Here is a 10,753-nt window from a genome sequence, read left to right as displayed (position 1 = left end):
CACAACTATCAGGTCAAGGAAAAAAATACTTCAAGTGGCCAGAAAGAAGCAATTCAAATATCAGGGAACCACAATCAAAATTACATACAATTTAGCAGCTACGTTAAAAGTTCAGAGGGGCAGCTAGGTGGTGCAGTGGATAAAGCACGGGCCCTGGATTCAAGAGGACCTGAGTTCAAAACTGGCCTCAGACACTTTACACTTACTAGCTGTGTGACCCTAAGCAAGTCATTTAACCCCAATTGCCTCACCAAAAAAAAAAAAAAAAAGAAAAAAGAAAAAAAAGTTTGGAGGTCATGGAACATGATTTTACAGAAGGCAAAGAACCTAGAATTAGAAGCGAGAATCACTTAACTGTTGAAATTAAGCATAATACATCAAGGAGAAAAAATCTACATTCAATGAAATAGAAAGTTTTAAAGCTTTCATACAAAGAAGACAAGAATTAAACCAAAAATCTGATCTCCAATATGAAGACCCAAGAGAAGCATAAACTAATAAAAAGGGAAAAGAAAATATAAGGGACTCAATAGAACTAAACTGTTCATATCCCTATATGGGAAGATATGAGATGAAATATACATAGTCAGAGGGTATGGGTATAAAGTGAATTTGAGGAAACAACAAATAATAATTAAGAGAAGAGAAAGAGGAGTACCCTGGGTACAGAAGGAAGGGAGAGGTAGAATGGCATAAATTATTTTATATGAAGAGGTATGTAAGATCTATTATAGAGTGGGCAGCTAGGTGGCTCAGTGGATAAAGCACCAGCCCCGGATTCAGGAGGACCTGAGTTCAAATCTGGCCTCAGACACTTGACACTTACTAGCTGTGTGACCCTGGGCAAGTCACTTAACCTTCATTACCCAGCAAAAAATAAAACATAATAATAATAATAATAAGGCCAGCAGGTTATTAGTAAAATGGTGGTCATTGGCTATCTCTTAGACCAAAGACAATCATGGCAGCATACTCATACCTTTCATCAAACAGCAATAAAAACTTATTGGTTAATATAACTGGAAGTGGTCTATTTTATTTTATTTTTAAGTGACGAATTTTTATTATATACAATTATTTTTTTAAATAATAAACATATTTATTTATAGTTTTGAGTTCCAATTTTTATCCATCCTTCCCTCCCTCCCCTCCTCCTTCCCTGAGGCAGCAAGAAATCAGATATGGGTTACACATATACGATTATGTAAAACATTACCATATTAGTCATTTTGTACAAGAAAATTTGAATAAAAGAAAACAAATGAAAGAAAGTGAAAAATAGCATGCTTCAGTCTGTGTTCCATCAATATCAGTTCTTTCTTTGGAGGTAGGTAGTATGTTTCATCAATAGTCCTATCAGATTCTCTTAGATAATTGTATTGTTAAGAATAATTGTCGGGGCAGCTAGGTGGCACAGTGGATAAAGCACCAGCCCTGGATTCAGGAGGACCTGAGTTCAAATCTGGCCTCAGACACTTAACACTTACTAGCTGTGTGACCCTGGGCAAGTCACTTGACCCCAATTGCCCTGCAAAAAAAAAAAAAAAAAAAAAGAATAATTGTCATTCACAATTCTTCATCAAACAACATTGCTGTCTCTGTGCACAATGTTCTCTTGGTTCTGCTTACTTCACTATACATCAGTTCATACAAGTCTTTCCAGGCCTTTCTGAAATCATTCTGCTTGTCATTTCTTATAGCACAATAGTATTACATCACCATCATATACCACAGTTTGTTTAATCATTCCCCAGTTAATGGATATTCCTTTGATTTCCAATTCTTAGCCACCACAAAAAGAACTACTATAAATATTTTTGTACAAATAGGTGCTTTTCTGTTTTGGGGGATGTCTTTGGGATACAAACCTAGCAGTCGTATTGCTGTATCAAAGGGTATGCACAGTTCTATGGCCTTTTGGGCATAGTTTCAAATTGCTCTCCAGAATGGTTGGATCTTCTCACAACTCTACCAACAGTGGATTAGTGGCTTAGCTTTCACAACATCCCCTCTAACATCCAATATTTTCCATTTTTGTTAAATTTGCCACACTTATAGGTGTAAGATGATACCTCAGAGTTGTTTTAATTAGCATTTCTCTGATCCATAGTGATCTAGAGCATTTTTTTCATATGATTATAGATAGTTTTGATTTCTTTATCTGAAAACTGCCTGTTCATATCCTTTGACCATTTATCAATTGGGGAATGACTTATACTTTTATAAATTTGACTCAGTTCTCTTATATAACTTGAGAAATGAGGCCCTTATCGAAATATCTGTTCAAAAATTCTTTCCCAGTTTTCTTCTTCCCTTGTAATCTTGGTTACATTAGTTCTGTTTATTCAAAACCTTTTTAATTTTATATAATTAAGTGATCTATTTTTCATTTTGTTTTACTCTCTATATCTTCTTTGGTTCTAAATTCTTCCTCTGCCCATAACAAATGATTCCATGTTCTCTTAATTTGTTTATGGTATCACCTTTTATGTGTAAATCATTTACTCATTTTGACCTTATTTTAGTATACGGTGTGAGATATTAGTCTATACTTAGTTTCTGCCTTACTGTTTTCCGGTTTCTCCAGCAGTTTTTGTCAAATAATGAGTTTTTGTTCAAAAAGTTTTGATCTTGGAGTTTATCACATACTAGATTACTATAGTAATTTATACGTATTCTAGTCCACTGATTTGAACTGGGCTATTTTTAAATTAATGATTTTGTTTCTCTATACCAGACCACCCATAGCTTTAGGTTACCAATGCAAAAAATTTATAACCTTTTCAGTGAGGAGAATGAGTGACTCCTGGATAGAGAAATTACCTCTATTCAGACCACCCCCAGTGTTTAGACTATCAGACAAAAGAATCTGTATCTGCCCAAGTTTGATTAGAACACAATGGGCTTCTCCACCTTAGATTAAATTCCTAGAAAGTTTGGGTTGCATGTGACCAAGATTTAGGAGAATCAATACAATTTCTTTATCAATGATTAAGATTCAAGAAAAACTGGACTAAGTCAGGATTTTGGAAGAAGGGTAGAGCTCTGAATTTCTCCCCAAATTATTGGCTATTAATAATTATTTCTTACAAAGGTAAGGGGATAGAGACGAATCTATCATACATTAATTTAAATTTTAAAAAGCAGAGGTATCAATCCTTATATCAAACTAAGTAAAGGCAAAAATAGACCTAATTAAAAGAGATAAGGAAGCAAATTACATTTCACTAAAAGGTACCAGAGACAATGAAATAATATCAATATAAAACATATATGCACCATGAGGTATAGCATACAAATTCTTAAAGGAGAAGTTAAGGAAGTTAGAGGAAGAAATAAGAATAAGGTGCAAGTGTTGCCCATCACTCCCCCCCTCCCCATTTCCCCCTCCACTATAAAAGCTCTTTTTATTTGAGATCATTTACCCCATTCTTCCTCTCTTCCCCCCTTTTCCCAATCCATCCCTCTTTCTCACCCCTTAATTTTCTTTTTTTTGGGGGGAAGAATATCATTCCATTATAGTCAACTCACACCTATGTCCTCTATGTATATTCCTTCTAGCTACCCTAGTGATAATGAAGTTCTTAGGAGGTATAAGCATCATCTTCTCATGTAAGAATATAAATAGTTTAAACTTATCAAAGTCTCTATGATTTTTTTTTCACTATTTCTTTTTATGCTTCTCTTGAATCTTGTATTTGAAAATCAAATTTCCTAATCAGTGCTAGTCTTTTCATCAGGAATGCTTGAAAGTTCTCTATTTCATTAAATATTCATTTTTCCCCTGAAGGATTATGCTAAATTTTGCTGGGTAGGTGAAATTTGGTTGTAATCCTAGATCCTTGGTACTCTGGAGTATAATATTCTAAGCCCTCTGATCCTTTAATATGGAAACTTCTAAATATTGTGTGATCCTGACTGTGTCTCCATGATATTTGAATTGTTTTGTGGTAAAAAATGAAAGCTTAACTAACATTTAAGAGTCAGTTAACAATAACTGAAGGATGCCAGTTTTTGAAGGACCACCCTTTCGGGGAGGAGACTGTGACGAACAGCCATGCATCTGCTAATGCTTGTTCCTGCTAGTGCTTTTTCTCACCCTGGGAGTTGGACTTGGAATTGCATATGGGCACTGCCCCTGAGTCCTGCACACAGTGTCAGTAAAAGGTCCCTGGTTATCACCTTCAGAATAGTTGTCTGATCCCCTTACCTTCTGTGAGCTGAGAGCTCTGGAAGCCAATACTTCCACTGATTCAGTTGCCTTTAAGGAAGGACTGCTGCTGGATTGCCATAGTAGGGCCTGTGTTGGACTGCACTCCACTCTCAACTCAGTGAGATTGACCTTTCCTGATGACTTTCTAAGTTGTCTTGAGCTAAAAATTGTTTCATCCTTTTGTTGGTTCTTTGAGGCATTATTTTAATGTGTGTGTGTGTGTGTGTGTGTGTGTGTGTGTTTTAAGGGGAATTTGGGAGAACTCAGGGAAGTCCCTTACCTTTGCTCCACCATCTTGCCTCTACCCCCTTCTATACTCCCAAAATGAAATATTTGCAAAGCACTTTGTAAACCTTAAATTACTATATAAATGCTAGTTGTTTTGTTGTTATTGTTGTTATCCCCCTTTTACAAATTGGAAAACTGAAACTCAGAGTAGTTACTAACTAAGGTCACATAGCTACTAAGTATCAGAGAGAAGATTGGAACAGAGTTTTTCTTGATTCCACAATCTACCTACTCAGTCAGTGTCCCGAGAATGGCATATTGAGCTGTGTGTCTCCTAATTGTTGCCTCTTCTTTGTTTTCCTGCCCATATCCAAGATTCTCTAAGCTTGATCTAGGGAAGCATTTAAACTAACAGAATCTCATGCACTCCCATGGGAGTGGAGTAAAATAGCAAACAAAACAAAATAAGCTTCCTCAGATCACAAAGCTTATGCAAAGCTTAAATAAAGAAAAAAGATGTTCAAGGGGAAATTAGGAAAAGCTTTGATACTGCCTCATATTCCTTGCTCATTAGTTCCTCCTTAGAGGCTCTCTGCAGACTAAGAGTCAGAAGCTCATAGAATTCTCCATGAAAAGCTATTCTTGAGTTCTTAACTTGTTAATGATTTTACAAGACCAAGAAAAAAAAGCTTATTTATATCAAATATTCACTTACTTCCTCTTTTAAAGAGACAGAAAAATTCCCAAAGAATGGTTGATTAATCTAACACTGAAGAATTCAGTGGGAATTCAGATTTATCTCATCATTTTGTTCTCTATTTGTACTGCATGATTTGGCATCTTAATATGTGATAACATGTTTCTAGTTGCTTCATTTTACTACATAGCATACATGTACTACTTTGTTTCACTCCACCTCATTCATTATCCTATATTCCAACCAAATTGAACTAGTTAGGAGTCTTTCTTGCCCCTGTTCCTTTTAACATTATGATAGGAGCATGTAAAAAAGAAAGAAGAAAAAAGAAAAAAAGAAATAAGGAACCACTAGCAATGGAGTCCAGACAGAAAAAACAACCATCTGCAGCCTTGATTGAACTATTTCCTCTATGAAGCCTTTCACCCACTCTTATGTCTTATAGAAGTCATCTAGATGATCAATCTAATGATCCAAGTTCCATAAACTGAGTTTTTCAAAGGATAAGGTATATTAACCAAGGGGTAAGATTTTTAGAAAAGATCATGAATTGTCACTTAAGTATCTTGGCTCTGATTTTCCATATAGAAAAATGGGCTATTTAAATTGAACTATTTTAATGTCTACAATAATGAAAAATGAAATAATAAAAGAAAACTGAATGCTCTCTTTAAAAAAATTGTGATAGGAGCAATATCCTAATTCTTTCCCCCAAGCTAGTTTTTCCTTAAAAGTTATTAATACTTAACCCCCATTGCCCCGCAAAAAAAAAAAAAAAGTTATTAATACTATCTTTGAGACTTGGTTGGCCCTGGGGACTAAAGGTTCAAATTGTTGACATCACTTCTTCATTGTCTGAACACAAAAAAGCCACTAGGAACTCTAGGCTACCTCTCTGATGCTTGGCTGATGGATCAAACTGGGCAATAACAAAAAGGGAGCTTCATTCAGCCAAATCAATTTGAGATGTCCTCAATTCCTGAATATCGTTTTGTGATGGCTAAGTAAATCTCTTTTTAATAAATTTGACCTCTTGTACAACCTATGAATGTTTAATTCATAATCTTGTTTCAATACCAAACTACTAGGGAACTGCCCTGGGTCAGGCCCAGTACAGACTAATCATGCTATTTTCTCTATCTTCCTGGTGCCTCCCTTTTGTTCCCAATTTCTGCCTGCTAAAACTCACTTGGATGAATGCACAGAAGTTGAGCTTTGTCAAAATTTCAAATGACACAAAGCTGGGAAGGATAACCAACTTGACTGTATGGCAGAGTCAGGATCCAAAAACATCTTGACAGAATAAAACAGTAGATAAAACTTAATAGAATGAAATTTAATAGGGAGAAATATAAAGTTTTACAATTATATTTTAAAATTCATCTTCCAGACAGGAAAGGCACGACTAGACAATACTTATGGGGTGGGGATAGGGACACGGGGGGAACTTAAGGCTTAGGTGGCCCACAAGTGGAATGTATACCAATAGTGTGACAAGGAATTTTTTAAAAAAACAAATGTGATCTTGGTCTGTATAAGAGAGTACAGTATTCAGAAAAAGACATATTAAAGTTCTGCAGCACTCTGCCCTTTTCATACCACATTTAGAGCATTTTGTTAATTTCTAAGCGCTCTATTTTAGGAAGAAAATGGATATAGGAAGTTTGAATATAAAAGGGAAATAGTGAAATAAGTTGGTATGAAGGGGGAATTGTAGTTTTAGTCATGTGATTATATTATAAAGCAGCAATCATCAGGAGTAAGCTAGATGGCACAAAGTGTTGGACTTGTAGTCAGGAAAACCTAAGTTCCAATCTGGCCTCATATATTTAATAGTTGTGTGACCCTGGAAAGTCACTTAATCTTTCTATCTCTCAGTTCCTTAATCTGCAAAGTGGACCTAATAATACCTATTTCCCAGGGTTTTTTGTGAAGATAAAATGAAATAATACTTGTAAAGCTCTTTGCAAACATTAAAATGTTGTACAAATGCTAGTTATTATTTTCAAAACTATTTGGTTCTAGTTTTAAGATAAAAAGTCATATAAATTGTGGAGACTAGATGAGAAAGAATCAGACATAATTAAACTTAGTTCAATCAGAAATAATTAAATACAGTAAATGAGAAATCCTAAAACATAATCTACGTAGTGAAGAATTCTAACAATATAAATAACTGGGAAAACTGGAAAACTGTCTGGCATAAAATAAGCTTAGAATAGCATTCCATTTATCACAATGAACTTACAATGTGATCTGACTATTAAAGTTCATACTATTAAAAAAACAACAACATTCACATACCTTTTTCAAAACTAAGGACAGAAAGGAAATTCTTAACCAAATAAAGGATAGAAGTGCTCACACACACACACACAGAGGTAATTTTGATTAAATGAAATTGAAAAGTTTTGCACAAACAAAATTTTTTTTTTTTTTACAAAACAGAAGCATGTTTTATTTCAATCCTGTTGGGATGAAAAAAAACACAAAATGAAGTATTCTTTACATACATGAAATCAAAACCACCTTGCAAGGAATAATACCCATCTTTTCCCTGCCTCCTATATGGGATCCAAGGCTGATTGGGGAGGGAAAATGGGGCAAGAGTTAAGACACTATTGGCACAGTAACATGGCCAATGCACCAAAAGACAGGAGAGAAGACAACTTCCCAGGAAGCCCTGGGCTTCAGTGGCTTCCCCAGCAGGGGGGAGTGGAAAACCTTTGGCTCAGCAAGAGTAAAGTTGGCAAGGATCAGGGTTCCCCTCATGGGCTTCCTCTCCTTGTAGATGATGGGCCAAATGGAGCCAGGCGGCTCAGGCAGCACATGATGCCTCTGGCTTTCCTCAAACCCTTTCTTCCTCCGATTTGGATTCTGCAGGGCACGCTTCCTCTCTCCTTCTAGAAGGTAGCCAAGTTAGCAAGTACACAGAATCCAACACTGGATCTGGGATAAGCTCTAACCAACCTACAGTCTGCCAGTGGTGGCTATGTTGGGTTGAAGAGGCAGAGACCAACCAATGAGGCCGGCTCCCTTTGTGAAGTCGACCTTAAAGAGCCCTTATGTTGGCAAAGTTGCCTCGGAAACACTTTGCGAGCCTGGCCCCTGTGATTCTTCCACCCCGCCCCCCACCAGCAAACTGCTGGATATCTCGAAGCTAATCTCAAATGGGAAGAACTAGTCCCTCCTCTCTAGGTTTGGGGGATATTATCAACCTACATTGGATAGGAAATATGGAGGGGCCCATCACCTGTCTGGGCATTAGGTGAGGCTTCAAACTTACCACCCAAAGCGGAAGCCCAGCCACTTCGGCACAAGAGGCAGAGAGGGAAAGGGGTTTGGGATTTTTTTTTTCACTGTATGAATAGGAAAATAATCTTTTAATGGCAACCCTGTAATTCCAGGCAAAAAGGGAATGTGCCAAGGGGGACAAGGATCAAGCACATGGGGCCCTGCCCTTGATATAGCTATAAAGCAGACTCAGCTAGCTAATACTGATTCAAGTAGAACGGTGAGGCAACGGGAGCTACAGAAATGTGCCCCAGGCCCTCCAACTCAACCTTCACCCTATTACAAAGCATTCCAAGGGGAAAGTCCAGGAAAAGCTTGAGGAACGGGGCCAGGACTGTTTGCACACCCTCCAGTCCAAGGACAGTCTCTTACAAAGAGAACAGAAAATGAGAGGACATGAGAAGACACAGCAGCTGAAGTGAGAAACAAGGCCTATCAATGGAGGGGACGGAGAGAGGTGGGTGGGCAGGCAGGCAGCAGCAGCAGTCAAGGTTAGGGTTAGGGAGCAATAATGGTGGTGGGCTTCTACTGTCTTTGGGCTTTTCCCTTGTTTCTCACCCCCTCCCACGCTTCCCCTACCTCCAAATGGCTCAATGCAGCTTATAACTGGCTTGCCAACAGGGGCTGCGATTAACGCCTGGACAATCTTTTAAAAAAAAAACTTAGCTTGTGTAGCTAAAAGATTTGTAAACAGTACCAAGTGACAAGGTTTGCTGAACATCTCAGTCTGTGCCCACTATATACACAGCTCTCTCCTTGAGGGAAAAAAGAACAAAGAACACCACTGAGACAGAATGATGAGACATGTCTCAAGTCTTATAGGAAGGCAAAAATGGGAAATGCCACATGGCTTGGTCCCAGGCATCCACCATGCCCTATGCTGCAGCTGCCTGTTACTGTATCCCCTCCCGTCAGAGAACAGGGAGAATGTAAGGGAGGGTAGTCTTGGGCATGCTGTATTACTGCATTTGCTGGTATTGCAACCCACCCTGGGCTAGGAGGGGTGCTGGGAGGGGAACCCATTCCTCAGAGCAGCAGAATGAGAGGCCAGATCTTCAGGGTAGTCCAGGTTGGCACCGTATGCCTCAGTGGGGTTTGTCCTTTTCTCCAGTACGTTTGGCGTTGAGGTCAGCGGTAAAACCTTAGAGGCTTTCCTCGATGGTTCTCCCTCCACTTTCCCCAGGCTGGGGGGACAGTGGGAGGGAATGGGGAAGGTCACTGAGGGGGCAGGGGGATGCCTCGGGGGTCGGTGACCTGGCCTTCTGCAGGTTTTTCACCAGCTGTGCGAGCCAGCGCTTTGTGGTGGTGTCATCTTTGAGCACCTGGCAAAGGTGGTATCTTTCAGCTGGTCAGGCAAGCACTGCCTGAGTGCTTCACGAGCCCTGGGGTTATCTGAAAGGCGAAGGTAACATCTGACCACATGCTTCAGCAGACGGGCAGAAGGTTCCTTGGACAGCTGCAGGACCATCTTACCCAAGATCATGGCGACATGGGAGAAGCGTTCATATGTCTGACATATATAGGCCAATCCAGTGTCATCCAGGAGAATCTTCTGAAGGATGAATGTGGCGACCGTTTTGGAAAGTTCACTTCCAGATTCCATAATGCGCAAACATAAAGGGATAATTTCTGTCGTCAATAAGAAGTTGATTACTTCTTGTTCATCTGTTTTGACCAGGGCCCCAATAACTCCAAGGCTGGTGAGACGAAGATATTCAAAGGGACGAGTCTTGCTGACCGTGTGCAAAAAGGGATACAAGAAGAGGGGGATATGGGCTGCAAGAAATGCTGACCTCGTTTCTGGGTGTGATGCCACACATTGCAGTAGTGCCAAAGCATTGCAAACTCTGTTAGATTGATGTGCAGTCAAGGTAGGTGGATTGATAGATGGGTAAATATTTACAATTTCCTGAAAGAGAGCTGCAATAGTACCAAAAGAGTGCCACAACATGGGGGCAAGGTCAGGAACAGATTTCGCGCTTTTTACTGAGCTCCAGGAGAGCATTTTCCCTCGTCTCCGGACTGGACAGCTCATTGATCCACTGATAGATCTTCTCTCTATCCACCTGGGCCAATGCTGTAGGCACAGGCGCGGCGGGTCGCCAGGCTGTGCATCTTGGGAGCAGCTGCTACCTCGCTTGCCGCCGCGAGCGTCTCGTTCCGCGTTCCTGCTTAGCACCTCGAAAGAAGCCCGCGGCCACCGCCATCCGCCCGCCGCTGACTCCGCCCCTTCACCGCCCTCTGCACAAACAAAATTAATGCAACTAGGATAAGAAGAAGACAATTGAGGAGAAATCTTACTATCACCTCAACATTCATGC

General features: G+C 39.4%; 1 protein-coding gene across 1 annotated transcript; it reads right to left on the bottom strand.

The window, feature by feature from the left end:
* Nucleotides 1-9,647: 9,647 nt before the first annotated feature.
* LOC122735618 (CCR4-NOT transcription complex subunit 9-like) lies at nucleotides 9,648-10,547 on the bottom strand. Its single transcript, XM_043977313.1, is given in 5 exon segments — nucleotides 9,648-9,697; nucleotides 9,700-9,759; nucleotides 9,762-10,404; nucleotides 10,406-10,528; nucleotides 10,530-10,547. Coding segments are annotated over 5 exon segments (894 nt in total).
* Between the last annotated feature and the right edge of the window lie 206 nt (nucleotides 10,548-10,753).

The sequence above is a fragment of the Dromiciops gliroides genome, chromosome 1 (assembly GCF_019393635.1).
Source record: "Dromiciops gliroides isolate mDroGli1 chromosome 1, mDroGli1.pri, whole genome shotgun sequence".
Lineage (NCBI taxonomy): Eukaryota > Metazoa > Chordata > Mammalia > Microbiotheria > Microbiotheriidae > Dromiciops > Dromiciops gliroides.
The sequence above is the reverse complement of the archived record's forward strand: the minus strand, read 5'-3'. Positions and strand labels throughout refer to the sequence as shown.